Genomic DNA, 20,471 nt, shown 5'->3' on the forward strand with positions numbered 1-20,471 from the left:
CATTAGTGGGAGTCGTCTACAGGCTTCCAAATAGTAGTGATAAGGTAGGGGATGGCATTAAACAGTAAATTAGAGATGTATGTAAAAAAGCTACTACAATAATCATGGGTGACTTTAATCTACGTATTGATTGGGCAAACCAAATTAGTAATAGTAATGTGGGAGATTAATTCCTAGAGTGTGTACAAGGTGGTTTTTTTTTTAGGCTAATACATCAAGGAACCAACTAGGGAACAGGCTATCCTAGATTTGGTGTTATGCAATGAGAAGGGGTTAATTAATAACCTTGTTGTGCAAGATCCTATCGAGAACAGTGACCATAACTTAATAGAATTCTTCATTAGGATGGAAAGTGAAGTAGTCTGATCTGAAACTAGGGTCCTAAATCTAAACAAAGGAAACTGCGAAAGTATGATTCATGAGTTGGCTAAGGTAGATTGGGCAACTTCATTAAAAGGTGGATAGGCAATGGATAATATTTAAGGAATGAATGTGTGCATTGCAACAGTTATACATTCCTTTCTCGTGCAAGAACACAACAGGAAAAGCGGCCCAACCATGGCTAACAAAAGAAATTAAGGATAGTATTAGATCTAAAGAAAAATCATTTAAAGTTGCTAGAAAAAGTAGCAAGCCTGAGGATTGGGAACAGTTTAGAATTCAGCAAAGGAGGGCCAAGAGATTGATTAAGAGGGGAAAAACAGAGTATGAGAGTAAACTTGCAAGGAACATAGAAGCGGACTGTAAAAGCTTCTGTAAGTATGTGAAAAGAAAAAGATTAGTAAAGACAAATGTAGGTCCCTACAGTCCGAAACAGGTAAATTTATAATAGAGAACAAGGAAATGGCACAGCAATTAGTCCTGTCTTCAAGGCAAATAACTAGGGAACCAAGAATCTAGTGAGAAGGAGGAATTGAAGGAAATTAGCATTAGCAAAGAAATAGTGCTGGAGAAATTAATGGGACTATAAACCAATAAATCCCCAGGGCCTGATAATCTATATCCCAGGGTACTAAAGGAGGTGGCCATGGAAATAGTGGATGTGTTAGTTATCATCTTCCAAAATTCTGTAGATTTTGGAACATTCCTGGCAGATTGGAGGGTGGCAAATGTAGCCCCAATATTTAAAAAAGGAGAGAGGGAGGGAGGGAGGATGGAAACAGGGAATTAGAGACCAATTAGCCCAACATCAGTAGTGGGGAAAATGTGAGATTCCATTTTAAAGGATGTGATAACAAAACACTTAGAAAATATCAACAGGATTAGACAAAGTCAGCATGGATTTATGAAAGGGAAATAATATTTGACAAACCTACTGGATATTTTTGAGGAAATAACTAGCAGAATAGATAAAGGAGAACCAGTGGATGTGGTGTGTATCTGGATTTTCAGAAAGCTTTTGATAAAGTCCCACATGAGATTAATGTGAAAAATTAACACACATGTGATCGGGGGTAATATACTGACATGGTTTGAGAATTGGTTAGCAGACAGAAAACAGAGGGTAAGAATAAATGGATCTTTTTTGGAATGGCAAGCGGTGACTAGTGGGGTTTTTCTTTTGCTCATTCAAAGGATGTGGGCTTTGCTGGCTGGGCCAGCATTTATTGCCCATTCCTAGTTGCCCTTGAGAAGGTGGTGGTAAGCTACCTTCTTGAACCACTGTGGTCCATGTGGTGTAGGTACACCCACAGTGCCATTGGGAAGGGAGTTCCAGGATTTTGACTCAGTGACAGTGAAGGAATGGTGATAGATTTCCAAGTCAGGATGGTGAGCGACTTGGAGAGGAACTTCTAGGCACCACAGGGATCAATGCTTGGGCCCCAGCTATTCACAACATATATCAATGATTTGGATGAGGGAACCACGTTTAATATTTCCAAGTTTACAGACGACATGAAACTTGGTGGGAATGTGAGTGGTGAGGAGGATGTTAAGAGGCTTCAAGGCGATTTAGACAAGTTGAGTGAGTGAGCAGATACATGGATAAGTGTGAAGTTATCCACTTTGGTAGGAAAAACAGAATGGCAGAGTATTATTTAAATGGTGATAGATTGGGAAATGTTGATGTACAAGAGGGTCCTTGTACACCAATCACTGAAAGCAAGCATGCAGGTGCAGCGAGCAGTTAAGAAGGCAAATAGTATGTTGGCCTTCACTGCAAGAGGACTTGAGTGCAGGAACAAGGATGCCTTACTGCAGCTGTACAAGGCCCTGGTGAGACCACACTTGGAGTATTATGTGCAGTTTTGGTCTCCTTACCTAAGAAAGGATATACTTGCCATTGAGGAAGTGCAGCAAAGGTTCACCAGACTGATTTCTAGGATGGTATGATTGTGTATGAGAAGAGATTGAGTCGACTAGTCCTGTATTCACTGGAGTTTAGAAGAATGAGAGGGGAACTCATTGAAATGTATAAAATGCTGACAGGGCTAGACAGACTGGATGTAGGGATGGTGTTTCCTCTGGCTAGGAGGTCTAGAACATGGGGTCACGGTCTCAGGATACGGGATTAGCCATTTAGGACTGGGATGAGGAGAAGATTCTTCATTCAGAGGATGGTGAACCTGTGGAATTCTCTACCACAGAAGGCTCTGGAGGCCAAGTCATTGAACATCCTCAAAAAACTCCAACAAGTTTGTCAAACATGATTTCCCTTTCATATATCCATGTTGACTCAGCCTAATCAGATCATTATTTTCTAAGTGTCCAGTTATCACACCCTTTATAATAGATTCTAGTATTTTACTTACTACTGACATCAGGCTTACAAGTCTGTAATTCCCCATTTTCTCTCTCCCTTCTTTCTTACATAGTGGGGTTTAATTTGCTGCCAGATGTAAAATTGTCATTGTGGACAGGCTGCCCATTATGGGGACCTCCTCATTTTCACTTTCATTGATTTCAGTGAAAATGAAAAGCAGGCAGTTTCTATAATCTGGAATAAGGGCCCAGATTTTCATCCTCGAAGCAGCAATTGAAAGTTGAGCTATATCCCAACGTCACAATCCTGCCTCCTGCCTGGCAGTTTTTACCCATGCTGTTTCATTATTGGGCTGGATTCTGGACCACTGCTTCTAGAAGCTGGCCCAAGATGGGAACGGAGGTGGGCAGATGGCAATGCGGCCAGGTTTGAAGGCTCACCGCCGTTCGCTGGGACACTGGCCCAGTTATGTATGGGTGTTAGGCACACTAGCCCTCACCACTCACCCAACCCCCATGCCCCCTCATATCCCCCATGCGCTCTCCATACCTCCCATGACCACTCACCCAGTATCTACTAGAAGCAGAACTCATGAGCTCTATAATAATATTATGAAATCAAATAGCCATTCAAAAATCTCGTCAAGAAACCTTAAACTCTTAGGTATTCATAAAACTTTCAATGAAACACACGGTCATTCAATTTTCACTTGAAAAAGATAATTACTCCTCTTAAGTGGTCATAAAAGAGTCAAAAGGTCATTTAAAATCCTCTTCAAAAACATAATCCTACGAACTGTTCTTAAAACTGCCAGTAATCAAAATAAAGCTCACCGTCTCCTTGATAGCTGTACCAGAACCCCTGCCGAGCAGAATCCATTAGTGGGGTTTGCTGCTCAGCCAAGCATTCATCATGGGATTCTATTTCACAGCTGTGTCAACAAAAACTGCAGAACTGAATATATTAAGACCTTTGAAGTTGTGGAACAGGTGACCATCTGTTCCACTGCTTCAAAAGCTCAACCGATCAATGTAAAATCACAAGGGAAACTGATACATTAAAATCTGAATTTCAATACTGTTGAATGTAAAAGAGAACTTTATCCTCTTAATAAAGTACTTTAATGCATATGAACATTTTCACAGTGCTGGTCAATTTAATGGTCACCTACCTTTTCAAAACAAAAGCGCTATCATTAACCGCTATATTAAAAACACATTTAACATATACATGTTAAATTGTGACATGTGAACTTATCTACCAAAGGCTTCAGACTAGGCTTCCCCCATGGTTCACGACACCTCTGAGGTGCTGTAAACCCCATCTCCTACCTAAATGGGCCCAGCTCCAAGGAAATGGTTGGGGGGGTGGGGGGCATTGCTGTCTAAAACGCCCACTCCCGCAACGGAGTAGCTAAGGGTAGGACTGTTGCATGCAAGTTCACTACCCGGACCCTTAACCCACACCCTTAAAAATCCCACACAACAGCATTGGGAGGTGAATCCCAGAATCAGGTCGTGTTCGCCATTTTTAAATCTCGCACCTCTGTTCTGACACAGACGGAGGCATGAAAATCTGGCCTATGGACTTCACATTTGGGTGACCAATTGGAAATCTACCCCATACACTGTTTTATTTTAATTGAAATAAAAAAGCAACACCTGCATGCTATAAAGTTAAATTTAGCACATTATGTATTACCAAGAAAATTTAATCAATTCCTGCTATGTCAAACTTTATTCATTTTACAGTGTTAACATGCTGAAGAAATGGGATTAAATTCATTGCATTCATCTCTCTCTTCATTAGTATCCTTGTTGTCTGAAGATTGTGATGTCATGGCATAAGCCATGATTAGCAATGCGGCAAGGAGAAGAGGCAGGTCCCAAGAGCTACCTTAGCCAGTACAGGGATTAAACCCATGCTGTCAACATTATAAAGCTTTATAATGCATCACCAACTTGAGACTGTTGTTTGGGCTCACAGTGTGGTGCATTTATGTACACTGGAAGCTACATATATCAATATACAGGGCCCTGTTCTTTGCGGACAGAAAGAACATGTACACACATTGCACCTGTTTCAGTTAAACAAAACAAGTGACAGCCATTCGCTGACTCATTCCTCAGGGCAATGCCTTGACCAATCAGGGTCAAGCTGCCCAGTTTAAATTTCAAACAATACTTGGCAATTAACTGTCAGTCACTATCACAGGTGCATTCTCCATGGCAACACCTCTACCAATCAGAGTACACTTGCCTACCAATCAGAGTCCACTTGCCAACCAATCAGCTCTCTCTTCCATACAGTATAAATTGTTGTTTTCCCCTTATTTTGATATTCTTGCGAAATGTCCTGATGAGTGCAAGACTGAAAGGTTAGGCATGTCTCCTTTTTCTGCAATGCCCTCTGAAATGGCCTAGCAAGCCACTCAGTTCAAGGGCAATTAGAGATGGGCAACAAATGCTGGCCTTGCCAGTGACACCCACATTCCAAGAATGAATAAAGAAAAAAATGAAATAAAACGTTACCTTGGCAGTCATATACATGAGGTTATTGAGAACCAAAGAAGTGGCCTGTGGAGACCCCCAGCCATTTCCTTTTAATCCATATTCCTCAATCATTTCCTCCTCCTTGTAGTTAGCTTGTTCATCAGGAGTTTGTGGGTTTGATGTTATGGGGAGAAGTCCACCATCCACTAGCTCAATGTTACGAAGCCACGGCAAAAGATAGGTGAGCATAATTTGACGGCCATTTGGGTGAGTGGTTGGAAATCTCTGGCTAACCTCTGGTCAAAGAGATGTAAACAAAACATTGTCTTTGCTTGGTACTTTAAAAAATATACATGTAGTAATAGTAATTGTGTCAATGCAAAATAGCTTAGATGTTACCGTATTATAGTTGATGTTTAAGATAGAAAAGATAGAAACTCCTTTCAGTTACTTTACAGGAAAATCACTTCTCAAATGTACAAAATGTACAAGAACTTCCCAGTTTGTAAGGAAATCCCAAACATAAAGAAGAAATGGTGAAAATATATATATTTTACTGTAGTAGTTCCAAGAGAAAAAATGTTTTTAAAATAATAATGTTTATTTGAGGCATATGTAAGAAAACATATTCTTGTGTGGCTGTTATCATGGTTCAAACAGTACTGCATAAAAATCAAAATTCATAACTGTGGGAAATAATAATACAAATCATTGTTATTTTTGACAGCTCACAGGTGCTTGACTTTAGAAGCTTTGGGTTAGATTTTAAACTTGTGGATTAACTGCCCATTAAAGAAACCACCTGAAGTGAAATTTAGGCAGTTTCTATAATGGGCAGCCTATCAGCAATGTCAGTTTTACACCTGGGCATCAGTTTGCAAGACAGCACTAGGCGAAGCTGTTAGATAACATCCTGCATTTATAGATTTCATTTTGCTTAAGTAAAGTTCATAAACATTTATGATTTGCCATCAATTGTGTAGAAAGAAATACCCAGGACATAGTTTCTTTACAAACTGCATGCTTTTGTACTCACATTTTGGTGTTTTGGCAATTAAAGATTTAATTCTGAATGACATTGTTATTCATTTTACCAATTGAGGCAGGAAAGACTGTTGTTTGTAACTCTCAGTGAAGTTCAAAGGAAAACTGAACGTATCCGTCCATTTTTGACCCAAACATGAGATCAAGCTGATGTTAACTGTCAGGTCTCACTGCCATATCACCAGTTTACTTCTTGTGCAGAACCAGTCAATAGTGGCTGCCAGCCTGCAGAAATTCATGGACATGCAAGTAGGTGTTCTGAATGGGGCTCTGTATGGCATCCCATGGAAGGAACAGTGGTAGGTTAGAGTTGGGAGAGTGTCTGGGGGCAAGGAAGGCCGGAACCTTAACTGTAAGGTCTAGAGATGCACTCCGGTTCTTCCAAACCCCACATACAAAAGTGATAAATTTATATTTTTTCACAGTCTTTAAGGAATCCTGGCTTGCCTTTAAATGGCATTCCAGGAGTGATCAAATTTCTAAGCCTTTGGGTTCGCTGAAAATTCATTGGTGTTTCCCAAGATCCCAGACCTAAATTGTTTTTCTGAGCCGTTCTCTACCTCCATGTACAAGTTAACAACATAACCTTTCCTATATTTGCAAAGGTTTTCTGGGTTCCAGTGCTGGATATAAACAAACCATTTGGGCTTACTCTTAATTCTCAAAAACCTGTGGGTTGGGTCAAGTGAGATGCTAAAACTTAAAAATCTCAAAGCACACCCAAATCCATCTCCATACCAGCCATATCTGGGTTTTACAGAGACGGGATAAGAGGTGGGCAAGCTCTCTCATGAGGCAGGTTGGCCAACTAAATATCTTAATAAAGCTGATCACCTCTGATTACTTCGCAGGTTTGACCGTAGCTAGTCAAGATTCCCAGGCCTCAGGGAGCCTGACAACTGAAGGGAGGACAAACCACCTTCAGGAGAAGCTAAGGGTTTTCCACTTCAGTCCCCTAAATACCCCCACACCCATCAGACTATGTCTCTTGCAGGGAGTCAGGAATTGAACTAGTCTATGCTCCCACTGGCTCCCAGCAGGTGGCTGCAGCCTGCTGCAGAGTGCTCCCCCCAAGCCCGACTGGAAGCCAAGCCTGTCAATCAGACTGACTTCTGGGTGGGTAACATGTCAAACCAAAACTATGCCGTTATGGATTTAAACCTCCAGGACATACAACGAAACCCAAAATTCAGGATTTTCCTACAGAAACCCTTCTGCCTACTCAAGATTCAAGCCTTTCACTTTGGTGTTAAATGCAAATTTAACTTCTTGAAAAATACAGAAAGAACAATATTAAAAATCTGTCATGATTGGCTAATTTTATGTTGTCTCTTCCAATGAATTCACACTGCATGTTTTCTCTTTTAATTTGTGCTTCTGATTCCTAGAAGAGAAAAATATGTCCTAAATGAGCTATTATTTTCTAGTATACTAGAGAATACCTGAAAACATAGGAAGCGTTAGCTCAGGATACATCCTTGCCAATTCATTTGACAGTTGAGACAATGACACAGAATATAGATGGGGTAATGGCCCATGTGTTCCAAACAGAATACTATCAGGTTTCTGCTCAGCCACTTTTTTGGAATACAGGAATAGTTTTGTTTCCAGAATCTGGAAAAAAGAATAGATTGTAAAGTCAGCTGTTATCATGAACTTAAACTGGATGCCACGTATACAATATATACATTACTTGTATGAGTTCTGGACTCATTACACGGTATTTATGTCTTCCGTTAATCCTGGATTAAAATTGCAGGATTTGAGGGTTTAAGATCAGGGGGAAGGGGTGGGATTGGGGTTAACTGGAGAGAACCCAAAAACAGTCCCACAAATTGTGATGTGCGATTAACAAATGCCCACTGCATTTGCTGCAGGCAACAGGTCAACTTCTTTGCGTAACAAAAACAAAAATACCTGGAAAAACTCAGCAGGTCTGGCAGCATCTGCGGATAGGAGCACAGTTAACATTTCGAGTCCGAATGACCCTTCAACAGAACTAAGTAAAAATAGAAGAGAGGTGAAATATAATCTGGTTTAAGGGGGGGGTAGGACAAGAAGAGCTGGATGGAGGGCCAGTTATAGGTGGAGATAACCAAAAGATGTCACAGACAAAAGGACAAAGAGGTGTTGAAGGTGGTGATATTATCTAAAGGAATGTGCTGATTAAGGGTAGAAAGCAGGACGAGCAAGGTACAGATAGCCCTAGTGGATGAGGGGTGGGGGGAAGGGATCGAAATAGGCTAAAAGGTAGAGATAAAACAATGGATGGAAATACACTTAAAAATAATGGAAGAAGGTAGGAAAAGAAAAATCTATATAAATTATTGGAAAAAAACAAGGAGGAGGGGGAAAATCAGAAAAGGGGTGGGGATGGAGGAGAGAGTTCATGATCTAAAATTGTTGAACTCAATATTCAGTCCAGAAGGCTGTAAAGTGCCTAGTCGGAAGATGAGGTGCTGTTCCTCCAGTTTGCATTGAGCTTCACTGGAACAATGCAGCAAGCCAAGGACGGACATGTGGGCATGAGATCAGGGTGAAGTGTTGAAATGGCAAGCGACAAGGAGGTCTGGGTAATACTTGCAGACAGACCGAAGGTGTTCTGCAAAGCGGTCACCCAGTCTACGTTTGGTCTCTCCAATGTAGAGGAAACCACATTGGGAGCAACAAATGCAGTAGACTAAGTTGAGGGAAGTGCAAGTGAAATGCCGCTTCACTTGAAAGGAGTGTTTGGGCCCTTGGATGGTGAGGAGAGGGGAAGTAAAGGGGCAGGTGTTGCACCTTCTGCTGTTGCATGGGAAGGTGCCATGGGAGGGTGTTGAGGTGTAGGGGGTGATGGAGGAGTGCACCGGGGTGTCCCGGAGGGAACAATCCCTGCGGAACGCCGCCGGGGGTGGGTGGGGGGGGGGGGGAGAAGGGAGGATGTGTTTGGTGGTGGCATCATGCTGGAGTTGATGGAAATAGCTGGGGATGATCCTTTGAATGCAGAGGCTGGTGGGGTGATAAGTGATGAAAAGGGGGACCCTATCATGTTTCTGGGAGGGAGGAGAAGGTGTGAGGGCGGATGCGCGGGAGATGGGCTGGACACAGTTGAGGGCCCTGTCAACCACCGTGGGTGGAAAACCTCGGTTAAGGAAGAAGGAGGACATGTCAGAGGATCTGTTTTTGAAAGTGGCATCATCAGAACAGATGCGACGGAGGCGAAGGAATTGAGAGAATGGGATGGAGTCCTTACAGGAAGCAGGGTGTGAGAAGCTGTAGTCGAGGTAGCTGTGGGAGTCGGTAGGCTTGTAATGGATATTGGTGGACAGTCTATCACCAGAAATTGAGACGGAGAGGTCAAGGAAGGGAAGGGAAGTGTCAGAGATGGACCATGTGAAAATGATGGAGGTGTGGAAATTGGAAGCAAAATTAATAAATTTTTCCAGGTCCAGATGAGAACAAGAAGCAACACCAAAGTAATCATCGATGTACTGGAGAAAGAGTTGTGGGAGGGGGCCGGAGTAGGGTTGGAACAAGGAATGTTCCACATACCCCATAAAGAGACAGGCATAGCTGGGGCCCATGCGGGTATCCATAGCCACACCTTTTATTTGAGGAAGTGAGAGGAGTTTAAGGAGAAATTGCTCAGTGTGAGAACAAGTTCAGCCAGACAGAGGAGAGTAGTGGTGGATGGGGATTTTTTGATGATTGTTGTTCGAGGAAGGAGCGGTGAGCCATCAGACCATCCCGGTGGGGGATGGAGGTGTAGAGGGATTGGATGTCCATAGTGAAGAGGAGGCGGTTGGGGCCAGGGAACTGGAAATTGTTGATATGATGTAGGATGTCAGAGGAATTACGGATGTAGGTGGGAAGGGACTGGACAACGGGAGAGAGAATGGAGTCAAGATAGTGAGAAATGAGTTCTGTGGGGCAGGAACAGGCTGTCCCAGTCTGCCGGGACAGTCCTGTTTGTAGATTTTGGGTAGGAGGTAGAAGCGGGCCTTCTGCGGTTGGGAGACTATGAGGTTGGAAGCTGTGAAAGGAAGATCTCCAGAGGAGATGAGGTCAGTAACAGCCTGGAAACAATGGCTTGATGTTCAGTGGTGGGGTCATGGTCCAGGGAGAGGTAGGAGGAAGTGTCTGTGAGTTGACGCTCAGCCTCTGCGAGGTAGAGGTCAGTGAGCCAGACAACAATAGCACCACCCTTGTCAGCGGGTTTGATGACAATGTCAGGGTTGGACCTGAGAGAACGGAGTGCAGCAAGTTCAGAGAGAGACAGGTTACAGTGGGTGAAAGGAGCAGAGAAATTAAGATGACGAATGTCACGCCGACAGTTCTCAATGAAAAAATCAAAAGAAGGTAAGAATCCAGAGGGAGGGGTCCAGGTGGAGGAAGAATATTGGAGGTGGGTAAAAGGATCCGTTGAACGAGGAGAGAACTCCTGCCCAAAGAAGTGAGCATGGAGATGAAGGCGGAGGAAGAAGAGTTCAGCATCGTCCGTGCCCAAAATTCATTGAGATGAGGGCATAAGGGTATGAAACTAAGTCCTTTGCTGAGCATTGAACATTCAGCATTGGAGAGGGGAAGGTCAGGGGGTATGGTGAATACACAGCCGGGGCTGGGATTGGAAGATGGGATGGGGACAGAGGGACAGGCAGGGGTGGAGGGTCCTGGATGGGTGTTGGTGTCGATGAGTTGTTGGAGCTTGCGTTCCTTTGCACCTGAAAGAAAGAGACAAAGTTTCTTGTTGAGGCGTCGGATGAGACGAAGAATAAAATGTAACTGGGGGCACGATCAGCTTTGAAAAAGGGTGCGGCGGTGATGCTGGAGGGACAGGTCGAGTGTGTTCATATGGCGGCGCATGGCACTGAGTGTGGATCTCAGAATGCGATGAGAAGAGCAGTCTGAGGAGCGTGTATGTCAGGGAGATATCTGTAATCCTGGGTGGGTTCGAAACATGAGTGAGCCCCAGCTATGCCTGTCTCTTTATGGGGTATGTGGAACATTCCTTGTTCCAGTCCTACTCCGGCCCCTTACCACAACTCTTTCTCCGGTACAACGATGATTACTTTGGTGCTGCTTCATGCTCTCGTCGGGACCTGGAAAACTTTAATAATTTTGCTTCCAATTTCCATCCCTCCATCATTTTCACATGGTCCATCTCTGACACTTCCTTTCCTTGACCTCTCTGTCTCAATTTCTGGTGATAGACTATCTACCAATATCCATTACAAGCCTACCGACTCCCACAGCTACCTCGACTACAGCTCCTGACACCCCACTTCCCATTCTCTCAATTCCTTCGCCTCTATTGCATTTGTTCTGATGATGCCCCTTTCAAAAACAATTCCTCTGACATGTCCTTCTTCTTCCTTAACTGAGGTTTTCCACCCACGGTCGTTGACAGGGCCCTCAACCGTGTCCGGCCCATCTCCCGCACATCCGCTCTCACGCCTTCTCCTCCCTCCTAGAAACATGATAGGGTCCCCCTTGTCCTCACTTTTCACCCCACCAGCCTCTGCATTCAAAGGATCATCCTCCACCATTTCCGCCAACTCCAGCATGATGCCACCACCACACACATCTTCTCTTCACCCCCTCGGGGGCATTCCGCAGGGATTATTCCCTCTGGGACACCCTGGTCGACTCCTCCATCACCCCCTACACCTCAACACTCTCCCATGGCACCTTCTCATGCAACCGCAGAAGGTGGAACACCTGCCCCTTTACTTCCCCTCTCCTCACTGTCCAAGGGCCCAAACACTCCTGTCAAGTGAATCAGCATTTCACTTGCATTTCCCTCAACTTAGTCTACTGCATTCGTTGCTCCCAATGCAGTTTCCTCTACATTGGAGAGACCAAATGCAGACTGGGTGACCGCTTTGCAGAACACCTTCGGTTTGTCTGCAAGTGTTACCCAGACGTCCCTGTCGCTTGCCATTTCAACACTCCACCCTGCTCTCATGCCCACATGTCCGTCCTTGGCTTGCTGCATTGTTCCAGTGAAGCTCAACGTAAACTGGAGGAACAGCACCTCATCTTCCAACTAGGCACTTTACAGCCTTCCAGACTGAATATTGAGTTCAACGATTTTAGATCATGAACTCTCTCCTCCATCCCCACCCCTTTTCCGATTTTCCTCCTCCTTTTTGTTTTTCCAATAATTTATGTAGATTTTTCTTTTCCCACCTACTTCCATTATTTTTAAGTGTATTTCCATCCATTGTTTTATTTCTACCTTTTAGCCTATTTCGATCCCTTCCCCCCACCCCACATCCACTAGGGCTATCTGTACCTTGCTCGTCCTGCTTTCTACCCTTAATTAGCACATTCCTTCAGATAATATCACCACCTTCAACACCTCTTTGAACTTTTGTCTGTGACATCTTTTGGTTATCTCCAACTATCACTGGCCCTCCATCCAGCTCTTCTTGTCCCACCGCCCCCCCCGACCTTTAAACCAGCTTATATTTCACCTCTCTTCTATTTTTACTTAGTTCTGTTGAAGGGTCATTTAGACTCGAAACATTAACTGTGCTCCTCTCCGCAGATGCTGCCAGACCTGCTGAGTTTTTCCAGGTATTTTTGTTTTTGTTTTGGATTTCCAGCATCTGCAGTTTTTTGCTTTTAACTTTTTTGCATGATTGCTATGTGAAACCAATGCTAAATGCGCTGTTGAGTGGCTGCATGCCTCAGCAGAGGGCCTAAGTTCATGCGAGGACAGCATCACTTAAAGGTGGCCTGCAGTAACTAGTTAAAATTGGAGGTGCATTCTGGCTGAAGAAGTTTGCAACTGCTTGTGGAAGCCTGAGTAGGAAGAAGAGTGAATTATTGCACAACAGGGGAGAGCATGCTCCAAAGTTTTTTGACATTGCAGTGGATATCTTGGTGGAGATGATGGAGTGGAAATGTGATCAATTGACAGGAGATCATCTGGACAAACTTCATGAAAGAAGTGGGACCAGATAGTCTCGGGGGTCAATTCCACGAATTAAACCTTGAGAACCTGAATGCAGTGTGGCAATAAGTTTAATTACCTTGCATGAATATTTAAAGTTAGTGAATTCACCTTCAAATACCATATCCCACCAATTACACCACTAGCTTTACACAATGTTCAGCATGCATTAGCCGCATCACTCGCCTGCCAAAAATCTCACAACTCAAATCTAATATTTGTAGTTTCATCTCATCCTCACACGCCTAGCACTGTTGCAAACTCTGAGTTTTGCATCATCGTCACACACTTAACACAGTTGCAAACCTTACACCCACATCACACAGCTTGCACACACTGCCAGTTATTCAACTGTGACAACTGGACTACCTAAACACTTGTATCACACTCACTGACGCACCTCCTTCCCCCTTACAGGACAAGTTGGCATTACTGGAGGCAGCAGGCACTAACTGATGGGAAACTGGCATAGCTGCATGTCATTACTGCGAGGGAGGAAGTGGTACTTGCCATCATTGGAATGGCCGTCGTTAAGACTGTGGTCAAAGGTAGGGTCTAAATGATTGAAGAGCTAACCTTCCTTCTTACATCCAACATCTCCCTCATCCCACAATCTCTTCTGACACATAAATTGCAGATTGTGTAAGCACGCAACTCTTGCTTTCCATGTTCTTTCCTCAACCCTACACATGTGCTTTTCTCTTTTCAGATACCCAAGAACTCCAACCTAGCCAGGCAGTGGTGGAAGAGTAAGAGGAGTAAGAGGTGGAAGAGCAGGAATATAGCAAAGTAAAAACAACATTGCTCACTCTCATACTCAGTCAGAGTACAGCAAGGCTCCCCCAGAACAGTCCAGGCATTGGAAGCACTGTTTTATTACCTCAATGGTCAGCTCTATCACATTTCATGTGGCAACATGGCTTTTGTCATATGCATGCTGTCCCTGTACGCAATAAATTCATGAGCCATGTCATCAAAGGATAGTCATTGTCACCCGTTGGCCACCCTCTGGTATGCCTTTGTGGCTCAAATGCAACTGGCACAGTAGAATGTCACAGAATGAAAGCATCATAACTGCCATCAGGATACTGGGCCCTGCCCTACATGTTATGTTGTGTATGATCACACACCACAATTAAAACCTAAAAAGTGCACACCAAAGTTCAGATTTGTGACAAAGCAACATGAGTAATATCATAACTGACAAATAGGAACAAAAAAAAGACAAGGCGAGTTCAGATTGAGCATGAAAAAAACTTGCACCCAATGTAGGAAGAAATAACACACATCTTTATGAACACACTCAGAAAAACATAGGGCATCCAAAATGAACATGGTCAGATCATTTTGGCAGAGTTACTTAATGAATAATGAATACCAAGGGTGAGATTTTACTGGCCCCAGGTGGTAGAGGGGCTGGTAAAATGCTGGGGAGCTGTGTTGGGATCCCTCCTTGATGCAGTCCTGCTGCCTGGCCATTTTATCAAGGGCTGGAATGGCAGCTGCTCGCCATCCACTGGTTGAAGACTGATGGCCTATTCAGGCAATTAAAGACCAAATGAAGAGCCATTTATCGGGCCCACGGGGATTTTGCTGGCAGTAGACAGGCCCGCCACTGTGTGGAAAGGCCACCAGCGGCATGGAGGCAGCCTCTCAGTGATTTCCCTGGGCGGTCATCCAATTCAAAGGCTCCATGGCAGAAGGAGGCAACTCTGGGCTACAAAGGTGGCCCCCTGTGACCCGAAAACCACAGCTGGAGTGGCCTTGTCAGAGAAAAAAACCACTCCAAATCCACTGCAAGGGTGTTGCTGATCTGGCTGATAGGGCTGGCAGTGTGGAGAGCCAGCCTGCTATCATTAGTTGGACAGTGGGCCCAGAAGCAGCCAGTTAAGTGGTTGCTGCTGGGAAAATTGTCACCTGCAGTCCCGCTGCCTGTCTGCATGGACTTGGGATCCACATTCGGCCCCAATGTCAGGACTTACCCCCGTTAGTAAAATTCTGGTCATAATTTCAGTCTTTATAGTTACATTCTGCTAGATTTCACATGGATTACTATGTACCTGCAAAAGCTGCATTGATATTTCATAAATATCTCTGTCTGTATCAGAAGCTTTAAAAAGCACCAGGTTCAGCAATGTCACTATATCACATGGATAGTTTCTAGGAAGAAAAATGAAAATATTTCACAACTCACTATAAGCATGCTTGTTGACATTTAACCTCAACCTCACCAGTTTAACAAATAAATATTTATATACTGAATAAATCTGAGAAATTCCAAATATAACTGTGTATAACAACACAAAATGCTGGAAATACTCAGTAGCACTGTTCTGACTACAGGTCACTGACATGAAATATTAACTTTATTTCTCGCTCCAGAGATGCTGCAAGACCTGGGTAATTCTAACATTTTCTGCTTCAATTTTAGATTTCCAGAATCCACAGTATAACTATGTACAACCTTGAAGAAGTCGATATGGACGGAATTTTACAGCCACTCCCGACAGCGGGATTTTCTGGTCCTACCGAAGACAATGGACTCTTGGATGGCTCACTGCATTTTACAGCCCACCCCCACCACGAAAGGGCCGTAAAATTCCACCTATAAATTCTAACATTTTAATAACAGAACATGCTGCAACACAGACCTTTAAATCTATTTGCAGTCTTTTTTGTTCCTAATAGCACATTACTTACATATCACATCAATTAATTATTCAAGTCTGCTGAGATATTGGCAGCAATTTTGACTTTTAATAATAATTTAAAGTGAACAAATGGCTTAGGCACCTGTTAACTAACTGCTGATTTTCACTTTTATTGAAGTCAATCAAAATGAAAATTGGGAGAAGTGTCTAATGGTCCGAAGCTTCTAGGTTATAATTTTGTGCAGCCAGGAGAAGTAGGGAGCTCAGAATCACTTCCCTCTGCTTTCGCATCCCTGCCTCCCAGAGCCTATATGTGGGCCGGTGTGGTCCTTGGCATCAAATATTGAACTGGTCCACAGCTGGCTAGGTGCAGCAGTACATCTGTCTAATGTCTGCTGCTGAGACTTAATGAGGTCCAAGTGCAAAACGGCATGAGCCTCCTTGTCCATTTCAAAGCAGGCAACTGGGACACTCCCCCGGTTGGCTGCCGAAAGGTGAAAATTTATTTTCTGTACCTGTCATCCGAAGCTAACTGGCAGTTTGTGAAAACAGAGAAATAATTATACAAAGAGCACTAAACTTTTTAAGAGTAAGATGACACAGTAATAAATCGGAAATCCTAGATCTGATTCCTTACATAGCATGTGCCGAACAGTGCCTAGCAATCTGAAGTTGGTTACCTGCTTCCACATACAGTAGCAATGGCTTTGAAACACCCTGATGCCAGCTGGTGAGATCCTGTGTAACAACGATCTACAGCCCAATTGAAAAGGTTTACTTGGTCTGGATTTAGTTCTAGCAGTAATATCACAACTTCACAGCCAAGCTGGTGGACCTACAATATCAAAAAATTGGAAGTCTCTTAATATGGCCTAAAAATCACACTGTTATATATTATTACATAAATGCTTAAAATGGTTGTATCAAATTCCTATATGCCATTTTGAATAGTCAGGTGCCTCCATTAAAATAATGGACTTTGGAATTTGATATGCACACAGTGTTTGTATGATAATAGTGCATGGTGTAATTTTCAGGCTTATGTTCATATGTACTTATAAATAAATGATGCTTAATTAATCAGTCTTGAATGTGCAGATGTTCTAACATTGCCTTTTGGGAAAACATATGTTTATACAAGGTCTGCATGTGAACAGTCGATTAATTAAATAGAAGTCTATACATGCTTCAACTTTTAACCTTGTGTAAATTTGAAACATTGTATTACAAAAGAAGTAATTTTGTAAAACCAAAATATCTAGATAGATTCTTTATTTTACAACATACAATATAAAAGTGATAAACAGTTTATCTAACTATGTAAACATAATATTTCAAAACAAACTGTCCATTATTATGAAGCTTTTACTGTTAACAAAGGCTTCTAAAGAAACTGGATCCAATCAAATGGCTGAATTTAATGGCCATGACGCTGGCCCTGTCCAGCAACTGGAAAGCCAGGGGCGACCCTGCCAGGACCATTTTCGGAAGCCCCGACGCAATTCAATGCCAATCAAATTATCTGTCATCAGGGCTTCCATGCTTTTAAAGGTGAAGATCCGGACTCCAATATCTGCTGCCCAATCAAAGGGAGCGATGCCACTGCTGGTACTGCAACAGAAGGAGGAGGAGGCATCTCCATAATGAAGGTATGGGGGAATCAGGCTTGCCAGGGCCACCCAGGCAGGCTCTGGTGAGGAAAGGTGGATGGGTGGGTTGTTGATGAGGGCTGGGGATGGATCTTTCCGCAGGGATGGCCATTAGCGCTGGGGAGGACCCTCTGTTGGCCACAGTATGCTTGATCAGTAGGCTTCCCCCCCACTTGCAGGAAAACCGCCACGTGAAATACCAGTGGCAATGGGATGAGGCCCTTAAGTGGCCTCAATTGACCTTCAGGCAGTCCTTGACCTTCCCTGTGCCTGACTTAATGGGGTGGGGGGGGGGGGGGTAGTAGAGCAGGTGACAGGCACTCTACCTCTCGCCTGCCCTTCCTGTTCAACGGCCCCACATCCAAACTCCACATTGATGCCCCCTCCCCCTACCCTGGCTTCCTAGCCCTTTCCCAGGGGTTGGGAGAACAAATTAAATTTCCCCCAAAGAGTATCTTGTGCAAATGCCAAATGAAAATTTTAACAGATGATTCAAATAGGTATATGTTGTCAATACAATTAGAATTGCATATTTAACTCTATAGCGCAATAAGCCTCGTGTCTTGGTAGAATTCAAAGTACTGCTTCAATATAGTTACCGAATAAACCTATCAGAAATATTTACAAAAACTCACAAAAGTATTCTTTGACAAAATGTCGTCTACCATTGACAGTTTTGGAATTCTGTTTAAATTGTTTGTTCAATAGCTTACATTTGTCAATTTTAATCTGACCGATCTGTCTTTAGAAAGTTCCCTCTTGAACTCATAAAATTTCAAGATGCTGAGAAGAATTGGTTGGAACCAGGTTAAACTCAATGTCTATGACACCATAAGGTTAAATATGCAGAATAAATATTAGCAAATATATCTATTAGGAGTCAAACGTTTTCACGGGGTTTTACTTCTCTTGTGTATGACTAGTATTGTATCAGACTGAGGAGAAAATAAAGACTATAACAAGTGAAGGATTATGAATCTTCAACAACAATCATTCTTACTAAAAAATTACCTCATAATTTCCTTACCCGTAGATCATGGCATGCCAAAATATTATCCAACCATTTATAAAGGTAACCATCTGGAGAAAGACCCACATTATCAAACACTGGGCCACAACACAGCACAGCTGACATTGCCTAACAAATAAGAGGAAAAACGAGAGAAAACATTTTAACAAGTAACAAGTCTTGCTCAATTACAAGCTATTTTACAGTAAAAGTTTAAGTTTTATATTAACATTTCGATCTTAGAATTTTTTCAGGTTCTGTTGGCCTCCTTCTTTAACTTCAACAGAAGGCATAAAGGACCCCCAGGAAAATAAAGGAAAGTTGTGCTTCAGATGCACATAGCCTAAGTTGGACACCATCTGGTGTTCATTTGAGTCTCAGGAAGCATATATTGGCTTTGAAGGGGGTACAATGCATCAGCAGAATGACCAGGCCTCAAGAGTTAAATTTTGAGGATGGGTTTCATCAGGTTGGCTTATATTCCCTAGAATTTAGAAGCCTGTGTTGTGAACTAATTAAGATGTTTAAATTTACATAGGGGTTAAATGGGTTAGGTATCGAGACCAATTTGCTCTGGAGGGGCAGATCCAGGAGAAGATGGCATAACCCTAAAATTGAAAGTTGGCTATTTAAAAGCGAAATTAGGAAGCAATTTTTTGCCCAAAGGGAGGTGGAAATCTTGAAATCACTCTCTGCAAAAGAGTGTCAATGCTGGATTAATTGAAATTGTCAAGGCTGAGATTGATAGATTTTTGTTGGGTAAGGGTATCAAGTTATAAGGAGCAAATGTGGGGAAATCGAGTTGAAGTAAATCCATCAGAACAAATCAAGTGAGCTCTAGATGTTAATGAGGCAGTTCAGCTGTCAAGACCATACAGATTTCAGCCCATATTGAGAGTCAGAGACAAGTCCAAAAGGACGTGCGGTGGGGTGAGGTGTATCATCAGTAGCCTGTAGTTGATGCGTGCAGTAAAGTTTTTGGGTCTTTTTTCAATGTAGTCCAGTGGTCCATTTAAAGACATACGACGTGATTTTCTGCACCCGTCCGCCGTTCGATCTTCCTGTCCTGCCGCAAGTCCATGGACTTCCGGCAGGGGTGCTGCCTCACCCGTGGTGGATCCCGCCCACGACAGGGCCGGAAAATCCCAGCCATAGGCCAGAATTTTATCCATGGCGTGCAGGATTGGCGAGGCTGGTTGAGAATCCAACTGCCGCCTGCGATCAGCAGCGCTCCGCGATTTTACACAAAAGGGCCAATTAAGGCCTGCCCAGTGTGATACACGGCCTAGAATGCGCGCGAAGGGGCAGGCGGGGGTGGGACATGATGTCCACCAGGTCCAATGGCGACCAGGTGGCTGATTCAAATGCGGCCTCTGCAGCCCCTGGAAGGCTGCCACCGGAGGATGCGGAAGTGTTGCCAATAGAAACCATAGCGGGTGGACATGGCAGGCAGGAGAGCAGGCCGGCACGGCAGTCAGCCCCGCATTTTTTAGACGAGTGCCGTGCAGCACTCCGAGAGGTGGCAGTGAAGAGAGAAACCCTTGACTCCCAAGGACGGAAGGAGTGTCTATCACCAGTTTGACACAACTGTGGACAAATGATTGGGACACTCCACAAAGATCCCCCACTGACCCCTGGAAAGAGCCGAGGGTATAAAAGTTAAGGGCCACCGTGACCTTCAGCGCCACTGGCATGGGGTGTCCACTCTCACAGTTGGAGCTATTCTCAGGGCTGATCCTCTGATAGGTGGAGGTCACTGTCTCCCGTGAGAGATGAAGCCTCCGTCGGCAATACACCTCAGACATATTGATGTAGATGCATCAGCGCCTGTAAAACCTTACAGTAGGATATTGGCATCTTCTGTGGTCCCTTGGACTTGCTGTTGGCCCTGTGCCCCTTGAGCCTGCACCCCTCCTGCCATAGGTCGCTCCCCTGGAAACTGAATAGGGACACCTGACCTCCTTCCCCTTCTGGCCCTCTCT

General features: G+C 43.7%; 1 protein-coding gene across 6 annotated transcripts in view; it reads right to left on the reverse strand.

Annotated features, from left to right (window-relative positions):
- Positions 1-20,471, reverse strand: part of LOC121284064 (protein furry homolog) — a 520,851-nt gene that overhangs the window by 168,599 nt on the left and 331,781 nt on the right. For all 6 annotated transcript variants that reach the window (XR_005944426.1, XM_041199077.1, XM_041199078.1 and 3 more), the window contains exons 28-32: positions 18,508-18,618; positions 16,512-16,666; positions 15,241-15,340; positions 7,683-7,854; positions 5,236-5,492 (exon numbers count right to left, since the gene is read on the reverse strand). Coding sequence is in view for 5 of the 6 variants with exons in the window: in XM_041199077.1 (XP_041055011.1) it covers positions 5,236-5,492; positions 7,683-7,854; positions 15,241-15,340; positions 16,512-16,666; positions 18,508-18,618 (795 nt within the window). In the remaining variant the exon portion in view is untranslated. The remainder of the gene's footprint in view (positions 1-5,235; positions 5,493-7,682; positions 7,855-15,240; positions 15,341-16,511; positions 16,667-18,507; positions 18,619-20,471) is intronic.

Source organism: Carcharodon carcharias, chromosome 11 (genome assembly GCF_017639515.1).
Source record: "Carcharodon carcharias isolate sCarCar2 chromosome 11, sCarCar2.pri, whole genome shotgun sequence".
Taxonomy (NCBI): Eukaryota; Metazoa; Chordata; class Chondrichthyes; order Lamniformes; family Lamnidae; genus Carcharodon; species Carcharodon carcharias.